Here is a 22,331-nt window from a genome sequence, read left to right as displayed (position 1 = left end):
AATTTACAGTTACAGAATGAAGCAAACTATTTTAACATTGGACATTTTGAATAATATTTTTGAACAATTGCCTGAGAAGTTAATTTTAAGTATAGAAGTGTCTGCCTCTATAGACAGACTGTATCTAAAAGACTGATGGAAGTGAAGCAAGTTCTACCTGACAAGAGTAGGACTGAGTTGAAAGTGGATTTCTATAAGAATGACATGAAAAAAGATGCTACACTAGACAACAAAAACTTTGGCTGACAATTAAAAGGGATATTGAAACAGCAAAAGGAAGTGAGTGACATGGATAATTTTTCTATATTGGATTTATAAAAAGTGATTTAATGTTTTGAAGATAAGGAACAATGACATTACTTGAAGGGACTAAAGACTGAGATTGTTGGAATGGAAGAAAGAAATATAAAGTAGGTTTATTTGATCAAGGTTGAACTAAGTATGTTGTTAATGGACTTTTTGCTGACATCATGACTGACCCTTAAGGATCTCTGGTATATGCACATATAACCACATATGTTATATCTTCAAAGAAGATACTTTCAAAATTTAGGCTGTCTTCTGATAGTGCCCAAGAGATAATTTACTATGTAAAACTGGGCACACATAACTATAGGAATCAGAGCAAACCAAATGAAAAAGTGGTATGTTGAATTATGTTTTGATCCTGCATTAATGACATAAGCTGGGAAGTCCTTTCAAATTAAATGGTGTTAAGAGACATCATGAAAATGTTTATCTTTTTGTAGAAATCTGTTGATTGAACATGTATTTTTATTGTGCTTTTGATAGGAATGTCCAGGGCTTGATAAAAATCATTGTAAAGCTATTACAGATGCAAGCCTTGAAGACATCAAAAAGTGAAGAAGAACAACAGCTTGACTTATATGCAATTAGGTATGCCTTAAATCAGTCAAATTTGGCATGTTGTTTTGAATGGTAACATGATTAACATGCAAGTACCAAGGACTCTCATTACAGAGTCCTTGGTACTTGGAACCTCTGGTCACGAACCCTTCTGACCATGATCAAATCGGGTTCTAACCAAAAAATTCACAAAATTTTTGAATCTGGTCACGAACACATACTCGGATGCTGATCAAACACTTCCACGGCCGATTTCCCCTTCTGTGCCATTTTTTTTTGTAAGTGCCAAACAACAGCAACCTTGAGTGGCCACTGCATTAATTTTGGTTAGGTTCGGGTCACGACCAAATCGGGTTGTGACCAAAGTTATGGAACGAATTATGGTCATGACCAGAGGTTCTACTGTATTTGCAGTAATGATTTTATAAAGTCATTTTGAACACTAAATTAATGAGTACTGAAACTTTAGCTGAGAACATGTGTCTTGGACAACCCAATTTTTTTCCATTCTGCATGTCCATAAATGACCACATGTTCCTTGAGATTAAGAGGAAGAGCCACAGTCAAGGCAATGATCAGATAAATCTAAATAATAAATAATAATAAATCAGATAAATCCAAAGCAAGAATGGAATTTGAGAAAATATCTCAAGCTTGACCCCATTGCTTCAAGCTATGAAGGCAAGGAACTGGGAGACACATTCAGATTTACACGACTAATGTCGGCACTTTGAAGTAAAAAAGACTCAAACCCCAACATTATAGATTTTAAAACTACTTTCATTACAGGGTTACAGTAATCAAATCTTGCAAGATTTCTCTTTATCTGCCTTGGCTTTTCCTCCTGTTTCTCAAGTTTCTCTTCACAACCATGATTTATATCACAACCATGAATTATATCACAAAAATGTCAAAAATATTGATTTTGTGCTTACAAATACATTTTAATCAGTAGAAAAATTTGAAAATATAAAATCTGCAGATAAAAAGAATTGGTTGCAGGTGTACAAATAAAAAAAAAATTGCCTGAAATGCTGGTTGCTAAAAGTACAATAAAATCTGCTTCGTTAGGCAACAACTACAAAAAAGATGGAACTAGGTTTGGCGACAAAGTCTAAAGAAAGTTGGAGAGTCACTTTGGTTCCTGCATTATAGACATAACCTAATGATTTGATCAAATCTATATCCATTAATAGTGAAAAATCCCAGAGAATTGGTGAAATGCCAGACAATTTAAAGAGAGTAACTGATTATGTTTTAAAAAGAGGCGAAAGGATTTGGGGAACTGACATTTGATAACTGAGAAGATAATAAAACAACAGATCTATAAACACTTTGAATGCAATATAGTGATTACTGGAATTCAGCATGGATTTGTTGAGAACAAGTCTTATTACACTTCCTTCCTTCCTTCCTTCCTTCCTTCCTTCCTTCCTCCTCCCTCCCTCCCTCCCTCCCTCCCTCCCTCCCTGTAGATCAGGAGAATACTTTGAACACAATAAGACCTAATTTCAGCAAAATATTTTACAACGTAGCCTATACCATTAATTAACAATTTAATTTACACTATGTCTATTAGATGGGTCAATAGCTACTAAAAACTTGAAAATTAACAACCAAATGCATCAAATTGGAAAGGTGTATTTAGTGGAGTGATATAGAGTCAGGTTTTGGATTGAGAGTTCTTTAGAATTAAATAATAACAATGAAAAGTAAATTGCAAATGACATAAAATTGAATATCACCGTTAACAGCAACAAAATCAAGGCCAAAACTTGCCCAGAAAATCAGAATGAATTTTAACAGAGGCAATTTCATATTTTTTTCATTTGGGTGAGTGGGTGGGGTGGAATACAGTCCTGAAATATGAAATAGAAAATATGAAATATTACCCAGTATTTTTCCTGCATTATCATTTTTTCTTGATAATGCCCTTTGGGCATCTGAAAAGGGACAGTAGTAAGAAGTGCACAATACAGTATGTATAGTATGAAATTGTATGCATACATTCATTCACATCAAAGAAGAAATGTTATTCATTGATTATTTAAAATTTATGCATCAGGAACATATTGTAGGAAAAGTTCTGCTATCACAATAATAAATGAATCTTCATTAGAGTCATTATCACCATTCATGAAGGTCATTAAAGAGTTTACTAATGTATTGTCTGTAAATAGAGCTTTCATTCTGTATCCATGAACATGTACTCTTCTTCTATTAACAAAGCATATCTCATTCTGTATTTTCTTAAAATACTGTATTTATGGTTGTGCTTATTTTTAGGATAATCAGATTTGCAAATTTTATTTTTAATGCATTTCTCCTCGTTTTTGTTTTCTCCCAGAAATTCTCCTCACCCTCTAATTATCATACTTGAAAACAGACCTGATTGCTGGCCATTTCTTCTTCAACATATGACCACATTTTTCCAGCAATGTCCAAAAGGGTAGGAAAATAAAATAATTGCATAAATAGCTGATGACACAGTTGGCCTCTAGGTTCTTATGTGAATTCAGGTTTTAACAATACAGGATTTTTGCTGATGAGTAATAGAGTGATAACAGTTACAATAGCATATAATTTTAGGTTTAAAACGCCATAGTGCTTTACAGTATTTCTGGTCAGTTTAAAATGTAAGTATTATTTGCATATTACCCCCAACAATCTGGATCCTCATTTTTCTGATCTCAGAAGGATGGAAGGCTGAGTTAACTTTGAGCCCTTTTCAGGATCGAACCCCAGGCTGTGGGCAGAGTTTGCCTGCAATACTGTACATTAACTGTGCCACTAGTTCAGCAAAGTGTAGTATTCTGCCAATAATCATGATATCATATTAACATGTGGTTAAAATACCACTTGTTTCTTCACTGTTTCACAAATTATATTGGATACCTAGGCTGATTCATGTTTCAGGTAGTATATGAACTTCTGAACACTTGGGCTTGATTGTCTGCTATGATCCTTTATTTAATATATACCCATGAAAATACTAAGGTATTGGACAAGGTCTTGCAGATTGTACAGCAATTTGCAGATTGTCACCTGTTTTGTTTCTCATTCTTTCTAATCTTTTCTCTGATTAGGAATCAACAATTGCTGTGTATTCAGAACAATGGTCACCAACCGGTGGCCCGTGGACCACTGGTCATCCGCGAGAAAATTTTGGTGGTCCGCTGAAAAATTATTTGCATTTTTTATATTGCACTAAATCAGGGGTCCTCAAACTATGGCCCCTGGGCCGGATACGTGCAATGAACGCTTGTGTTACTGCAGAGAATCTTCCCTTTGGGGTCTTTTTGTGTGGGTCGGAGGGGGGCAGAAATTCCAACTTGGGGTCTGTTTCAGCTTCCTGGTGCGGGGCTTTGGGCGAAGGCTGGAAGGAAGCGCTGCTGGTAGCAAAGAGCTGGAGGGCCTTGTTCCAGTGGGACTATATCATGGCCTGGAACTGGCTTACCATCTCAGCCCACTGAGCCTCCAGGCACTAGTACCTGGCCTTGCACTCCTGCAGATTTTCCCTCTGCTTGCAAAACCCATGCTCGTAGTCCTCAGTGAGGTGCTTCTGCTGAGCTCCTTCTTGGTCAGATCCAATTTGAACTGAGCCAGCTGTTTTGCCAACTCTTTCTCATGGTGGCTGCTTAGCTCCAACAACTGCTTCTTGTTGGGGCCCTAAGGAGCCTGGGCAGGCAGGCGAGGAGTGGCTGGGAGGGGAGGGGTGAGTAGAGGCCGGCGAGGCGCTCCTCGACATGAGTGACATCAAGTTGGCCATGCCTACCCAGTCACATGACCATCTAGCCATCCCCACTCAGCCAGTCATTAAGCAGATCATATTAGTTGTCCACGGGATTTAAAATTATGAATTTAGTGGTCCCTGAGGTCCGAAAGGTTGGTGACCCCTGTTCTAGAAGACGTTTTAATTCAGCTCTTTCCAACTTGAAGTAGCAGTGTTTTATTTGCTTCTCTTTGGTTGCATTTGTTGGTTTACATGTTTTAAACCTTGAGGGTATAGAAATTAATTACATTTTGTTTTGTATTTTTCCAGTTTCTTTATAGTTGACTTTTTATTGTATACCAAAAGAAGCAATCTATGATTTATTTATTTATTTATTTATTTGTTTAAATTTCTATACCGCCCTTCTCCAAATAGGACTCAGGGCGGTGCACAGCCTAAGTAAAAACAAAGCATACAAAATTTAAAAAACAGTATTAAAATAATTAGATATTCTGGCCGTAAATTAAAACAACCCAATTTAAAACCAATTTAAAATTTAGCTCAAGCCAGCCCAGCTAGTTGAAATAAATAAGTTTTCAGGGCCCGACGAAAAATCCGGAGGTCTGTTATTATACGTAACTCCGGGGGAAGGTTATTCCAGAGGGTGGGCGCCGTCACAGAGAAGGCTCTCCCCCTGGGGGTCGCCAGCCGACATTGTCTGGCGGACGGCACCCTGAGGAGGCCCACTCTGTGCGAGCGTACTGGCCGGTGGGAGGCTATTGGTGGCAGTAGGCGGTCTCGTAAGTACCCCGGCCCTAAGCCATGGAGCGCTTTAAAGGTGGTCACCAACACCTTGAAGCGCACCCGGAAGACCACCGGGAGCCAGTGCAGCTCGCGCAGGAGAGGTGTCACATGGGAGCGCCTCGTCGCCCCCATAATCCCCCGCGCGGCCGCATTCTGGACCAGCTGGAGCCTCCGGGTGCACCCCAGGGGGAGCCCCATGTAGAGAGCGTTGCAGTAGTCCAGGCGGGAAGTGACTAGTGCCTGAGTGACTGTGCGTAGAGAGTCCCGATCTAGAAAGGGGCGCAACTGGCGTATCAGGCGAACCTGATAAAAAGCCCCCCTGGCCACGGCCGTCAAATGGTCTTCTAAAGACAGCCGTGCGTCCAGGAGGATGCCCAAGTTGCGAGCCCTCTCCGTGGGGGCGAGTGATTCGCCCCCAATAGCCAGCGATGGCGTCAGCTGGCTATATCAGGACGCTGGAAGCCACAGCCACTCGGTCTTGGAGGGGTTGAGTCGGAGCCTGTTTCTCCCCATCCAGGCCCGCACGGCCTCCAGGCACTGGGACATCACTTCAAGGGCATCGTTGGGGTGGCCTGGGGTGGAGATGTACAGCTGGGTGTCATCAGCGTACTGATGGAACTCCACCCCGAAGCCACGGATGATCTCACCCAGCGGCTTTACATAAATGTTGAACAGAAGGGGCGAGAGGACCGACCCTTGTGGCACCCCACAAGCAAGGTGCCTCGGGGTCGACCGCTGCCCCCCCGTCAACACAGATTGCGACCGGTCAGAGAGGTAGGAGGAGAACCACCGCAGAACGGTGCCCCCCACCCCCAACCCCGCCAACCGGTGCAACATGATACCATGGTCGATGGTATCAAAAGCCGCTGAGAGGTCTAACAGGACCAGGATAGAGGAGCAACCCCTATCCCGAGCCCTCCAGAGATCATCCACCAACGCGACCAATGCCGTTTCCGTGCTGTGCCCAGGTCGGAAGCCGGACTGGAGCGGGTCTAGATAGACAGTTTCATCCAGGTACCGGGGAAGCTGTTGTGCTACCACACTCTCAACACCTTCGCAACAAAGCGAAGGTTGGAGACTGGACGATAGTTAGCCAAAACAGCCGGATCCAGAGAGGGCTTCTTGAGGAGGGGCCTCACAACCGCTTCTTTCAAAGCGGCCGGCAGGACCCCCTCACTCAAAGAAGCGTTAACAATCTTCTGGAGCCAGCCTCGTGTCACCTCCCGGGAAGCCAGTACCAACCAGGAGGGACACGGGTCCAATAAACATGTGGTCGCATTCAGCCGTCCCAGGACCCTGTCCATGTCCTCGGGAGCCACAGGATCGAACTCCCCCCAGATAACACTCTCAAGACCTGCCTCAGTCATCCCATCCGGACATACCCAGTCAGAGGCCAGCCCTTCCCGAATCTGAGCGATTTTGTCATACAGATACTGCACAAAGTCCTCAGCTCGGCCCTGCAAGGGGTCATCCCGCGCTTCCAGATGGAGGAGGGAGCGGGTCACCCTAAACAGGGCGGCCGGGCGATTATCTGATGACGCAATAAGAGCGGCAAAATAGCTAGATTTTGCCGCTTTTATTGCCACTAGGTAGGTCTTAATATGAGACCTCACCAGTGTTCGGTCGGATTCGGAGCGGCTGGTCCTCCAACTACTCTCCAGGCGTCTTTTCTGGCGCTTCATCTCCCTAAGCTCCTCGGAGAACCAAGGAGCTAGGTGAGTTCGGTGCCGGGTCAGAGGCCGCAAAGGCACGACACGGTCCAAGGCCCCGGCAGCCGCACTATCCCAGGCGGCCACCAGGTCCTCAGCCGAGTCGTGAGCCAGAGTCTCAGGAAATGGCCCAAGCTCCATCTGGAACCTATCAGGGTCCATCAGGCGCCTGGGGCGGAACCACCTGGTCGGTCCCGCCTCCCTGCGGCGGGGTGCAGCGGTTAGAAAGTCCAGTCGAAGGAGCGAGTGGTCAGACCATGACAAGGGTTCGATGACTATATCCCCTGTATCAAGGCCACTCGACCACTGACCAGAGACAAAAACTAAGTCCAGAGTGTGTCCACCCATGTGAGTGGGGTCATGAATTAACTGAGTAAGGTCCATGGCCGTCATGGAAGCCATGAACTCCCGAGCCACCTCAGACGTTTCGCCGACAGATGGCAGGTTGAAATCCCCCATGACTAGAAGTCTGGGGGTACCAACCGCCACCTCAGCTATGACGTTGAGCAGCTCAAGCAGGGCCGTTGCCACGTGGCAGGGAGCCAGGTACGTGATCAACAAGCCCATCTGTACTCCACGACCCCATGATAACATTGATCTGATAAATGTCTTGTGGTTTCTTAAAATTATTTCTTACAATTTCAGGGCAGAACGTGTATGTATCAATATAATGAGGCCATTTCTAAGGTACCTCTATTGTGAACCTTACCAGTTGCGGGAACATGCAGAATTACGGATGAGCCTACTTAGAGTCTTACTTCAGCCATATGGGCCTTTGAACAAAGAGGAGCCCCCTGACCTTGAATGCCATCTCCTTCAATTGTTTTGTGACCTAGTCCCGTATTATCAGGTAAAGCTTCTCCGATGCTAACCTCTCAGTGTACATTATTTTATTTATTTACTTTCTATTTTTCTAAATTTCTTTTAACATATGTATGTGGACAAGGAAGTGTAATGGCTCAACACATTCCTTCCTGCAGCCTTCTTGAACAGGAATTCTGAGTCTAAGGGAAACCTCAGATTGTACACTAATGCTGCCTGTAGGAGAGTTACCCCATTCAAAGATCACTGCATACAAGGGACCCTGAAACCCATAGCCATTTGGTCTTGTCAAGGTTGATCTGAAGTTTATCCCTATCAGACCCAGATGCAGGGGTGAAATTCAGCAGGTTCTGGAGAACTGGTAACATAAATTTTGAGTAGTTCGGAGAACTGGCAGATACCACCTCTGGCTGGCCCCAGAGTGGGGTGGGAATGGAGATTTTGCAATATCCTTCCCCCAGGAGTGGGGATGGAATGGGGATTTTGTAGTATCTTCCCCTGCCACACCCACCAAGCCACACCACGCCCACCAAGCCACGCCCACAGAACTGGTAGTAAAACAGTTTGCATTCCACCATTGCCCAGATGGATTCCAGTCATTGGGAAAGCACCTTGACAGTATTACTTGGCAGCTGGAGATAGAGATGTGCAACTAAGTATCATCAGCACAATATCAGGGAGGTGTTTCTAGAATGCATATAGAGGTGGGATCTTAGATTACCTATTCCAGATAAACTGACATACTATGAACACAATATCTCTCTCTATGCAAATTCTTCATTTATACATACAGTATCTGTCAACACTTTATGTGGTTCTCAGTGCTGAGCCTTTGCATGTATGATGCAGTCTTGTTTCTTCTTTTTCCGTAGGTAAAAGACTCTCTACAGATAACGGAAGTATTGCTTTTTCTGGAGGGATTATTTCGGAGTCTGCTGCGTTACCCTAGTTTTTGGAAGACACAACTATGTCATCTTTGTCTGCAGCTTCTGATTTTCTGTGAGGTTAGCCTGCAGACCACAGGGGAATGTTCATCTTTAATTCGCTTAATGGAGGAAAATGTTGAGCTTCTGAAAGAGGTATGCTCTCTGGGGAATAAGTTAACTTTTAAATATGTATTCATACCTAATTTGAGCGGTGGCCCTTAACTTTTGGCACTTAGTTGTAAGGCTTTTGTTAGTAACCTGGGCTGGAAACAGGCATCACAGATATTTAAGGACACAAGAGTTGTTGAGAATTAGATTTATTGTAGAAAAACGTAAATCATCATGTAAACTTTCTCAGCATCTATATATTATTAAAACTCATTTTTACAACTTTTAGCTAGACAAAACTCTGCATCCTAGGTCAACAATTTTTGTACCAATGTACCTCAAATGGACTAACTTACAGAATGTGTCCCAAATCCAGGAGCCATAACACCTGAGACAATAAAATTTGGGAAAGTTCTTTATTGCTTAGTGCCTTTCCTGATTACATGGCATTTTTTGCACATGCCCATGAACACTTCTTGACCTGTGCATACCATTGTGGACCCCAAGGCATCCTTCTCAACCTGAGCTGTCCCTCCATGCACCTTGCCTAAGCTATGTGGTACCTCTCTCATCCACCCTCATGCACCTTTCCTGACTCACATTGCTGACCCACCCGCCCTTCCCTACTTGCAAAGTATTTCTAATATATGTACTCCCTTCCTGACCCCCCATTACCCAATCTGCCTTTGTTGACCTATGCAGCACTTCCTGTGCATCCTACACATAATTTCTTATCTGTACTGTCCTCAGTAACTTTCAAGTTCCCCACAAGCAAAATAAATGGAGAAGCTAGGCCTCCATGCATCCTGTTCAGTGGCGATAGGCGGCCTGGAACAGGCCAAAAACGGGGGGCGTGGAGGCCAAAAATGGGGGGCATGCAGGCGGCGATAGGCGGCTGCGATCCCCACAGCCTGGAACAGCTAATCGTCAGTATTCTGGGAGGCCAAGAATCAGTTGCTAAATCAGGCTGTGCTGAAGCTGACCAGGCTGTTTGCTGCAAGGAGGCAAATTGCTGAGAGGCAGAGGCAGCGTTATGCAGGCACAAGAAAAGCATTGTGTTAGAAAGCATTGTGTTACAAATCAATTTATAAAAATACATGCAAAAACAGAATATACAAACAAGTCATGTCATTGGCTTAACACAAAGAGTGAAGCCAGTCATTGTCTAGCTATAGTGTTTCAGGTAGCATTTTTTTTTTATCTTCTGTGTGATGATGCCAGGAAATAAATAAGGGTCTTACTGTCTTTGTTCCTGTTGGATACAGATACATTTTTAGTAATGCAGAGAATTATAGGATTCACTAGTTTACAAATCAAGGATTCATTATTTGTAAAAGCTGATTTTCAAAGAAAATTAGTCTTTTTGACAAGTGAGCACCTATGTGTAGAGATTACTCTAACCTTATAAAATGGAACAGTATAAATTAGCTATGCTACTATATAAGTGTGTGTGTGTGTGTGTGTGTGTGTGTGTGTGTACCTTCTCTGAACATAGACTTTTTGGCTTTGTTTTTTCTTGTGTAATGGGGCTCAAAGAAAGCTGTTGTTGCAGTCCAAGACCAGAGAAGGGAAATCTGGCTGGTGTTTTTCATGTATATATATATATACACTTATTCAAGCAATATGTTTAAACACCAGTTAGTATTCATTAACTCTCTTGAGAGGAGTCAGAGTCAGTCACTGGCTCTTATGTTATGACACTGTTACCTGCTGCTGAGGAAATGGAAACATGGGAAGTAGCTATGTTACCAGCACCAAGTAAAGTCAGAAGGAATTTAAGAGTTATTTATTTTACATATTAAGGCTGAAGAAATATGCCTCATTTGATTTTTTTAAAAAAACCAAGAGTGTAAAATTTGCTTAGGGTGTTTATTTCCATAGGCTGGGTTGTATGTTATACTTGGAAAGAAAATCAGACGTGATTGTGTATCTTGGTTCTTCAGGGTTTTCCATTTCAGATGACCATCATTGGATTAGGTGTGCTCCTGCTGCAGATTCCAGCTAGTCAGCAAAAGCCTATTTTAAATCTAGGTAAGACTTCATTGTAAAATTGCAATAATTCCCTGAAAAATAACTTGCTTTATTTAGCTTTCTGGGAGGGAGCATTTTCTTTGTTGCTCTTGTTGGCAACTATAGTAGATTGAATTTGTTATTCATAAAGATTAGTAGATTATATGTCATAAACATATATTTTTTTAGCTATTTTTATGCCCAGAATGTCCTTCAGTTACCTGAGAACAGGTCAGTAATTTAAATATCAAATTAAGTAAGAGGAAATACAGAACTTTACTCATGAGTTCCATGAAATACCTAGATAGATAAGAAACTAATTTCATTTACAACAATCCTAGTCAAAATTAGAATAAAATGTTTATCCATTTAATGAAAAAAAGACATTTGTCTTATTTATCAGCCAAAAAATACTCTAGAAATTTCCTCTGTTTCCAGTTAGACATCATGCTGATTTGATTTTTCTAATGTATATTTAAGGTACTAATTAGCAATCCAATATTATTCAAGGGTTTTCATCCATTGATGAAACCAGATTGTAAAGGATGGACAATCAGATTAATAATTTATATAATCCACATACCAGAGTCACTGTCAACATTTTTCCATTAGTATTTAATAAAATCATAATGAAATACAAATAAAGACTGTTAAAGAAGTAAAAGAAAAAGAAAAAAAAAACGAGAAATCTGAAAAAAGAAAATATTAATAGATTTCCAGATAAGATGTACTGAAATAAGAGTATGGGGACTTTTCCTCTTCCCAACTGTTGGCTCTAATCCAAAGAGCTTCAGCTCCCTCTGAAAATGTAAGAAGAAAAACTCTGAACATTAAAAAAGCTGCTACTACATTTCTTCAAATGATCTCAACACAATAAACTTCTCTGGAGCATCTGTGACAAATTGCTGGAAAAAGTAAAAAAAGAATTAATTTCTTTTTGATTTCCTGCCCAGTGGGCTTTTCTGAATAACATCTGCTTCTGAACTGTTTGTGGAGTCTGATCTGGAGAAATCATTATCTCCTTTGTATTTTATTCCAAAAATCCCACTAGCTAGGATAAATGCTGGATGTGATCCTAAAGTGTACATCTTAAAAAACTTCATAGCAGTAGGACAGTAAACAACTCAACATAGTCCCCCCCCCTCGCCAGTTACTTTATCTTAACTCTTGTGGGTGAGGAATAAATGTAGGAGAAGCTAAAGCTTTCTGTTCTACAGCTCACTTAAGAAATTGCTTTCCCTGGAAAGAATGGTCCAATTCTTATTTATTATATTTTTGTGGTTAGCTTACAGGTACTAGGTGTTGATAAATGAAGCAAGATAAAGGGTTTTCCATTTAAAAATTAGAACTACTTACTAAATGCAATGAAAATATGCTGAAATACTACCTCGTCCTTGAGCGGTCTTTGATGCTCTTTGAGTTTGGTTGTTTTCTTTTAGATGTTTCATTATTCAAACTAGATAACATCATCAGTGTGCACTGATGTTGCTATCTAGTTTGGGTAATGAAGAAAACCACCAATGAAGAAACTTAATGAAGGAAAAAAAAAAAAACCAGCCAAGCTCAGAGAGCACCAAGAACTCCACATTTGGTGGAGTTCTTGGTCCCTTGTCCTTGGAAGCTATCAAAGTTATAAACTCAGTTTGTCACCATTTGACTCAGGAATCTCAGATTCCTACTTCTATTTTGATTCCATAATAAATTTACATTTATTATTGTGGGAGTTGAGATTCCCTGAATGAGACAGAATTGTAAAATTATGTCAGAATTAAAGGGTATTTGTCTACTGAAGGAACTTTGAATGTACATGTCAATGCAGCCACTTTATTATGACTCCCTAATATGCGGGTCAAGAAGCAACAGTGAGAACTGAACACAGAACCACTGATTCGTTCAAAATTGGGAAAGGAGTCTGGCAAGGCTGTCTCCCTGCCTATTTAATTTATATGCAGAGCACATCATGAGAAAGGCGGGGCTAGATGAATCAAAAGTTGGAATTAAGATTGCTGGGAGAAATATCAACAACCTCAGATATGCAGATGACACCACTTTAATGGCAGAAAGTGCAGGGGAACTAAAGAGCCTCTTGATGCGGGTGAAGAAGGAGAGTGCAAAAGTTGGCTTAAAACAACATTAAGAAAACTAAGATCATGGCATCTGGCCCTCTCAATTCCTGGCAAATAGATGGGGAAGAAATGGGGGTAGTGTCAGATTTTATCTTCCTGGGCTCCAAGATCACCGCAGATGGGGACTGCAGCCAAGAAATTAAAAGACGCTTGCTCCTGGGGAGGAAAGCTATGGCAAATCTAGACAGCATACTAAAAAGCAGAGACATCACCCTGCCCACATAAGTGCGTATAGTCAAGGCTATGATTTTCCCAGTTGCAATGTATGGCTGTGAAAGTTGGACCATAAGAAAGGCTGAGCTCCAAAGAATTAAGGCTTTTGAACTATGGTGTTGGAGAAGACTCCTGCGAGTCCAGGGGTGGTTCTACTTACCTTTACTACTGGTTCGCAACAGGATAGCGAAGCAAGTGCACGCGCCTTGTTTCTGCGCATGCACAGATTGCCAATGGCGACATCCAGGGCAGTGGGCAGGGCCTCCCACTGCTTTTACTACCGGTTCTTGCGAACCGGTCCGAACCGGGAGCAATCCACCACTGCGAGTCCCTTGGACTGCAAGGCAATCAAACTGGTCAGTCCTAGAGGAGATCATCCTGACTGCTCTTTAGAAGGCCAGATCCTAAAGATGAAACTCAAATACTTTGGCCACCTAATGAGAAGGAAGGTCTCACTGGAGAAGAGCCTAATGCTGGGAAAGATTGAGGGCAAAAGAAGAACGGGACGACAGAGAATGAGGTGGCTGGATGGAGTCACTGAAGCAGTAGGCATGAGCTTAAATGGACTCTAGAGGATGGTAGAGGACAGGAAGGTCTGGAGGAATGTTGTCCATGGGGTCGCGATGGGTCGGACACGATTTTGCAACTAACAATAGGATGTTGAATGTTGCATGTTTTTGAATACCCTTCTGTTCTAAAGGGAGATTGTATCTGCTACTTTTCAGTATTGTATTAGATGGTTCTGAGTTGTAAAATTCTTAATACAAATGTTCTCTTGTTTTTATAGCCATCAAGCTTCTGTCAGGTTCAGAAATCAAGATGACTCCATTGATGGCTGTCATCTTAGTGATGCCTGCATTGCAAATATTATCTACTGCTGTTCAGGACAACATGACTGAGGAGAATGATAGCACGACTAGGCAGCAATTAGCCATTAATCTTCTAGAGATTGTACAGCAGGAAGAGCTGAAGGAGCAGCACTTGGTAAAGTTTTCATGCTTACTTTAAGTTTTCCAGCTGTGCTTGCACATTTGATTAGCAAATGCATGGGTGAAAGTCAAGTTCAAGTTACGTGATTCACTCCTATGAATCCTCGAGTTACAAATGTAATTGGCCCCATTACATTCATAACTTGAGGATTACCTGTAATTCATACAAAATGGGGGATTTAATTGGCAAGTAGAATAAATAAGTCCCAAATAAAACGAGTCCATCCAGGGCTAAATCAAGTTTCCTCTGGGGTTAGTCCAGCAGTTCATCTGAATGGGTTGGAGAGCTTCCAAAACATGTCCCCTTCCTCATATTAAGCCTATATTGATATAGTCATGTATGATATGCCTTAAGAGCCGGAAATGTTTAGGTCCACTTGATGTGGCAATGGGATGCTTCTTTGAAGAACCTCCTTAAAGAGGAGCCAAGAATCCCTTTGTATGTTAAGGAGCTCCAGCTAATTTTAGCATGTCAATAATTCATAATTGTTTGGGGCTTTTAAGCATGCTCTTTGGTAACAGAACTCTAGCGCTTCCTTTATAGTGATTGACATTTGGGAAGTTTAAGAGGGTACGTAATATAAGTATAATTGTAGGTTTAGTTTAAAAGAGGAAGCCATAATTGACATCAGTGATGTTGGTGATTTATTTGAATGAAAAAGCCTCTTTTAACAGGAATAAAATAATGTAATTGTTCTTTGCACTGGCCAACTTTCCCCAACTTGGGACTGTTCAGATGTGTGGGTTCAATATTTCCACAATTCCCAACCAGTATTCTCTTTGTTCATACAGGCTGCGAGTTATGGGAATTGTGGTTTTAATATATTTTTGAAAGTTGAGCCTGAGTGGCATAGGAGGCTAATGCCTCTTAAAAAGGCAGCATTTAACATCCAGCTGCCCACAATTACTGCGAGTTCAATTCTCCCCAGGCTCAAGGTCGACTCAGCCTTCCATCTTTTCTAAGGTGGGTAAATTGAGGACCCAGTTTGTGGGGGCAATAAGCTGACTTTGTATAAATATACAAAAGTATGAAGGCTATTGCTTAACACATTGTAAGCCGCTCTGAGTCTCCGGAGAAGGGCGGCATATAAATCAAATTAAAAATATATATATATATATTCATCTTTGGCATCATGAAGAAAGCAGTTTCATTGTTATAATAGGCCTTTTTCATTTCCCACAGGTCTCTTGGGAGCACTACTTCCCCATAAATAGTACCTATGGTTCATTGCATGTCACTTGGCAACTCCTTTGGCTTTTGAGAGACAAGAGCGCCATGCTTGACTGGTTGTCTTCTATTAAATCAATGCTTCCTTTTGCAACACAAGTCTCTGTCCATGTTGTTCTCCTGGTAGCTTATCTCCTCATTCAAGAGAATGGGAATAATCTTCATAGTGTGCTGGATGCTGCTATAGAAATTGCAAAGGTGGATTCATCTCAGGTAAGATTCATCTCCGGTCTTTAGGCAAGGACCCACCCTGATCCAAGCCATTCCTGGCTTGATCCCTCCCAATCCCGAACCTTTTTAAGACTGCTTCCTCTTGAACTCCCCTCACCTGCCTATGCTGCCCTGCATAGTAGCAGTTTCAGCGAGTTGCCAGACCACTTATTTCAGCCCTGAGTTTGCCAGTGTCACTACTACTAAGGAGTGCTCCCTCAGGTTCCACACCATGGCCAAATGCCCCAGTGCAAAGCCCCAGCTGACTCGCCCACCTCAATGAGGCTGCAGGCTTTTTTCCTAAGGTTGTATGTTCCAAGTTGTGTGTGGCCTTCTTGTGAGGCTTTGGAAGTCTTCAGGTATGATCTTATTACAAGACTTTGGAAGGCCTCAATTGACAAGGTTGACCTAGCATAGGGCATTGAGGCTGGCAGGGGAGATATGGGTGGAGAAAGGCAGGTGAGGAATTGAATGACCACTTCTACAATTGTAAGTGCAGTGGGCTGCCAAGTGCCTAAATTTTGATCACATGACTTCTGGGGCTCTGCACTGGCTGTAACTTTGGGTGCCAGGGTACATACTGTATGTTTACCACTTAACTTCAAACGCTGAACAAACCCTAAGTGAATATTTAGCTGAAAGTTAACTGAGAATAACCTGTATTCATGTGTATCCTGGCAGAAAAGATACTTTGAACGATTATCCCCAAAAAAATTTCAGCTTTTAAAAATGTTTGTTTTTAAATATATTTGAATAACAAAAGCAGCAGATAATCAGATGTGAAGTTAGTGATTATTAATTTCATCTATAGAGGCTCTTAACAGGCTAATCTACACATATATGAAAATACTCATGGACTTTTCTATTTTCTATTAACCTTGGGTATATTGGAAGCATTAAGTAGGGTGATATAATGTTAAAATACAAAGAGAGCTGAACCATTGAATTATGAGAAATACTGTAAGCTTTGGAAGAATAAAGAATGCAATTCATCAATAACTATGAAGCAGTCAGTAATTGTATTCTATTAACATTAAACACTTTGGGGTACATTCAAATCAGGGGTGGATTCTACTTACCTTTACTACCGGTTCGCAATGCTCGCTTTGCTCACACACGCTCTTCTGCGCATGCTCAGAAGCATTTTCATGACGTCAGGGTCAGTGGGCCGAGCCTCCCGCCGGTTTTACTACTGGTTCTATAGAACCGGTGCAAATGGGGGGCAACCCACCACTGATTCAAATACTATATTTATTTCTGTAAAATTATTAAAACATGCAGAACAGTACCTATTAAATGCCTGTTTAAATATCATAAAATCCATAGAATTGCAAAGGTTAACAATAAAATAGTGGGAGAAAATCTCATGTTGTGGATATACTACAGCTGATCCACTGTATTTAATTTCCTTGGGTGTCTTGTTTTTTTAAAAAAAAAACGTGCATTCAAAATGCAAAAAAAGACTTAATGATAAGAGAGGAATTCTGCTTTACAGTTTGCAGCTCTCTGTGGGAACAGCTGTCTGTGGATGGTTTTTGTTCAGGATGCTTTTATCGCATTAATTCAGAACAGATAAATGGGAACTACTTTACAAGAAATGGGGAGCTTGGGAATTTCGTTTCAACCTCAAATGGCCTGAATTGCCTTTGTTCAAGATTTTCTGCTGATTAAAAAAAAATTTTTTTTTGTTTAGTATAGAATAGAGAAACGGAAGAAGGTTAGAACCACAGAGGCTGTTGCCAATGGCAGTCTGCTGTAAATTATTTGCATAGTTATGGATGAGGATATGGGTTAACCCTAGATCAACCACATTGAGTGCTAGAGAAAAGCATTTTTAGATCTTTGGGTATTTGGCTTGTTGGGAGGTTTCTGGTTAAGTTTATTATTAGCAGAAGATGCTCAGCTTTTGTGTAGTTTTTTTTTTTTTTACATGTGGATCACGATATGTTTTAGTACATTGGAAAATAATTGATTATAAATCAGAATTATAGCAGACTAATTTGTTTAGAGTTTATGTGCTAAAATCGTGAAGAAAGCTTAAGGCAGATGTAACATTTTTGAAAGCATTATAATCTGCAAAACAGTGATCAAATAAACATGAAATATTAGTAACAAAAATATTGAAACCAAGTTTTTGCAATGTACATAGGCAATATGATAGCTATCTGTTTTGCTATAAATTATTTACATTTGGAATTGAGATATTTTGCTTAAATCTCTACAATTTTATTTTCATCTATGGGATCAAATTGCAGAGGTCTGTTCTTGTTTGATGTTTGCATAATATTTTAATAAATTAGGCATTCTAAACAGGAAAAATGTAATAGAAGTTGCGAAAAACATTGATCTTAATTTATCATTTACTGTTTAAGATTGTTGTGAATGCTCCTAAGGCATTTTGATAGGACCTCAAAGATATGTGTGTGCTGCAACTGTGAAGTAGAAAAAGAGTAACTTTTCTTTTTGAGATAGTTTTATTTATTAATTAAATTTTATGCTGCCCGTCTCCCATATAAGGTGACTGCTTATAAGTTATAAAATAAGTAAAAAAAAATTAACATATTAAAATATTTAAACTAAATAGATTATGATTATAAAACTATAATGAAACCAGAACCAAGAGATGGAGAAGACTGGGATGAGGTCTTCTTATCCTGTCAGCTTCCTCCTTGGGGTCCCAGGCCAAAAGAATGGGAACAGTTCTTACCTCCAGTGGTAGAAGTTCCACAGGGATGGGGTTACAGCGGAAAAGACTCTTCTTCAACCCATCTGCTGGAACTCCTTAGCAGATGTGATCCAAAGCAGGCCTCTTCTGTGGTGTGAGTGGTGCAGATTAGTCCCATTGGGAAGAGATGGCTCCTTAGGTGCCCAAATATTCTTTTGAATTAACAACTAATACCTGTGAGTTATTGAGTGCCTCTGCATCCCCTCAAATATTAACAATGCCTTGTTTAAGCTGTCTTTGGATCCTGTTCTACTATGTGGATGGAAGCTATAGTTAATTTTATTTTGGTTAAAAATTCAAATGCTTTCTTCCAAATGCAGGTAGTCTTCATTTAACAATCACTTCTTCCGTGAACATTTGAAGTTACGACTGCAATGAAGAAGTGGGACTTAAAATTAGTCTTTGTAGTTGTGGCGGTCACAGCGTCCCCACAGTCATATACAGTATGTTCATGATTTAAGCGACCAACTTGCAATTATGATTTTGCAGCATCCCACGGTTATGTGACTGCCATTTGTGCCCTTCGTGGTCAGTTTCCAATAGGCATATCAGTGAGGAAGCTGGGTAGAAAGCTACAAATGGTAACCATGTGACATTGCATTTAACTAAATAGGATTTGCTTAACGATGGAAACCAGAAGTCCTAGAAATTCTAAGTTGGTGCAGTCATGTGATATCACACTTTGTGTGGCTTAGTGACAGAGTTGCTGGTCCCAATTCTATTACCGTATTTTTCAGAGTATAAGATGCACCTTCCCCCCCCCAAAAAAAGAGGGTGAAAATCTGGGTGCGTCTTATATTCTGAATGTAGCCCCACCCAGCTTCTCAAATGGTGGTTGCAGAGGCTGAAAAAAGCATCAGAAACGAAGCTTCAGAAAAGAAGCCCCGAAAGAGAGCTTCAGAAAAGAAGCCCCCAAACAGAACTTCAGAGGCTTTTTTTCTGAAGCTCTGTTTCGGAGGCTTTCAGAGGCAGGAAAAAAGATTTTTTCTGAAATAGAGTTTCAGAAGTTTCAAAGGCAGAAAAAAAAGCAAAAGAAAGCAAGGCATAGAGCTCATAACCAAGGAACCTGTTGCTAAAATTCACCTCTGGGAACAGCTGATTAGGGGATTCCGGGAGGCCGATCCACCTGCCAATTAGCTTTTTTCTTATTTTCCTCCCCAAAAACTAAGGTGTGTTTTATATTCAGGTGCATCTTATACTCCGAAAAATATGGTAAGTAAGGACTACCTCTAATTTGCAACCTACAACTTTTAATGCTTTCACTTTCCGTAGTTTATGTAAAAGCAACTCTATAGCAATATGATGCAATTCTCTAAGTCTGCCTTTAGAATCTTTCCATCAACCAAGCCCCTCCGCCAGAAATTATGCTCTGACAGATTTCTGCTTCTTGGCACAAAAGTATCTTGAACATGTTGTATCAAAGGTCACATAAACATATTCCATTCTATTTATTTATGGAGCATTCTTTTATTTTTACAGTCAGTGTCTGATCTTTACACCAGTTCAAACCCTTGCAGTCAGAGGAGGGGAGCATGAATTTCATAGTGTCATCATGTAGATAATGTTTTTCTTTCTAAAGAACAAGACCTTGCTGAAAGCTTGCTAATTGACTTATCCAAATGGATTTTAAAAGAGGCATGTTGTTCCATAAGCTTTCTATTCATGGCCAATTGTAGTTGCTTTAGCTTGTAGCTACAATAGCTTTTGTAGCTTACAGTACTACACGTCGGGTGTTGACTAACACTGACCCCTAATTGAATGGCTTATCCAGTACTTCTTAATATTTAAAAAGAAAGAAGTAGAAAAGTTGTAGCTTATCACACTTCTCCTTGATCCCTTTTTTGCAGGAATCCTGCTTAGCTCAATATACCAGGGACAGCTGATAAGATCAAAGAGGGGAATAGGCATATAAAGCTGCCATTTCTTAACTTGCACAGTATCTGGACATTTAAAGGCACATGTTCCTCAAATGAGGCATTGGTTTGGGTCAGCACAAGTTGATTGTTAGATTATGACTAAGTAGAGAAATGCAATGATCTCCCTCTTCAGAAAGAATCTAAATTTGGTCCTGCAAGTATTTCAGTATTTATTTTTAGAGAAAAATAAAACTACTTTTTAAAAAAGGCAGTGCGAAACAAATACTCTTTGGCAGATTTAATATACTTTATTTTGTTTTCTTATTTTCTATTGAAGAGATCAATTGGTAAGCCTATGCTGTTCACCTAAGATCATAAAGAATCTGCTCTGGGCTGAAATATGTAGCCTGCTTGCCACATGAATGCTGTATATGCTTATAGGGACATCTGTCACTGATTTCTGTTGAGGTCATTTGCATACTGTGCAAAATAGCCACTATGGGCCTTATAACAATTGCAGCCTGATACAAGGTTGAGCAAAGGAGACCTGTATACTTACTCCATAGAGGAGCTATTTAACACTTCTATCTGCTTCCAATGCTTCTTATTAGGCAGAGAATGATTTGGAACAATTGGGAAGTTCAAGAATTCTTAGATGAGTATGATGCTATTTTGAATGTGGAAAATCACCGCAGAAGTCATACTGATTTGTTTTGTTGGCAAAAGAGTTTAATGCTGCTTTCCTAATGGGTTGAATGGACTCATTGTGTCAAAAACACTATTATTACGTTGTGTGTGAATCCAACCATGCTGCAAGAATAAAAAATTAAATCGTTTGACTGAGAGGTCATTTGTGCATTGTAATACAAGATCTATTACCATTATTAGTGGATTATGAGTCCCTGGGGGATATTCACCCTTTTATGGTCTAGCTAAACTGCAGCAGTAAAATATTTAGTTGTAAACGACAGCCTTCTGGGAAATTCATATGAAGATAGTTCTCTTCTATATTATTTTGGACTCAAGTGGAAGACCAAGAACCAATCAAATGAAAGAATAAATGAAATTTGATTTTAAGAAAAAATGGCATTTCACATTCTCAGTTTGGGAACTAGGGTGTGTGTGTATGTGTGCGTGTGTGCAAAAATGATTTTTGTCTTTGAATAACTAGAAATTACATTACAAATGGAATATACTGATCATTATAAAGGAACATATGAGTAGTGTGAAATTATGGCATTATACAGTATAGAATAATCAAAACACATCAGATTAAAATAAAATACAAAATTAAAAGCACTGTCCAGGTACAAAGAGACTGGTTTGCAGATTGCAAAAGATGAAATAACGGTAACTTTTATACAGTTTCAAAATTCTGAAATGTGACAGATATATATATATTAATCAAATTTACTGCCTGAAGAACATGGTAGAAAATTAAATCTCATACGCTTTGTATGAATTTATAGCAGAAATGATATTGTAGTGAAGGTGATGCTATTAGGAGAATAATAGCATTGTTCTTACGTTTGAGTTACAACAGTTTGTGTCCTGTATCCTTAAAACGGCAGCAATTTTAAGTTGCATTGCCAACGTTGAGGCCTGGAGACAATGCCTTCTCCAGGCCCTCAACTTCAGTCTGCTCCTTCTCCCAATTAGTTCCTTCCTTATTTTTTTCCATGACATTATTTTGTCTCTTGCTGCCTTACTATCTGCACAATAAACACTCATGATTTCCAGATAGAATACTGACATCCCCCTGTCCCTCATTTGTTAGACAGTTTCTGTGCAAACTATTTTAAAACAATAGTTGTGGCTGGTATTTTCATTTCTCTAAGAACTTCTTTTTTTTTTCAAAAGAAGATGTATGTAGTTGTGAATCCAAAAACTTTGTTTTACAAAGAATGTTTGTTTTTTCCCAAATCTTATCCATCAAAAATTAAAAGAAAAAAATATGAAGGATGCTACCGTGTTTTTCCGAAAATAAGATCCTTTCTTATATTTTTTTGAACCCTGAAATAAGTGC

General features: G+C 40.2%; 1 protein-coding gene across 1 annotated transcript in view; it reads left to right on the top strand.

The window, feature by feature from the left end:
• FOCAD (focadhesin) overlaps positions 1-22,331 on the top strand; it is a 136,527-nt gene that overhangs the window by 11,548 nt on the left and 102,648 nt on the right. The window contains exons 4-10 of the mRNA XM_070935533.1: positions 793-897; positions 3,215-3,316; positions 7,738-7,942; positions 8,787-8,993; positions 10,892-10,979; positions 14,085-14,281; positions 15,470-15,727. Of these exons, the coding sequence (XP_070791634.1) occupies positions 793-897; positions 3,215-3,316; positions 7,738-7,942; positions 8,787-8,993; positions 10,892-10,979; positions 14,085-14,281; positions 15,470-15,727 (1,162 nt within the window). The remainder of the gene's footprint in view (positions 1-792; positions 898-3,214; positions 3,317-7,737; positions 7,943-8,786; positions 8,994-10,891; positions 10,980-14,084; positions 14,282-15,469; positions 15,728-22,331) is intronic.

The sequence above is a fragment of the Pituophis catenifer genome, unplaced genomic scaffold (assembly GCF_029215685.1).
Source record: "Pituophis catenifer annectens isolate HBS135680 unplaced genomic scaffold, rPitCat1.0.hap2 SCAF_2, whole genome shotgun sequence".
In the NCBI taxonomy this organism is placed as follows: Eukaryota; Metazoa; Chordata; class Lepidosauria; order Squamata; family Colubridae; genus Pituophis; species Pituophis catenifer.
Note: the sequence above shows the minus strand (reverse complement) of the source record. Positions and strands in the feature narration are given on the sequence as shown.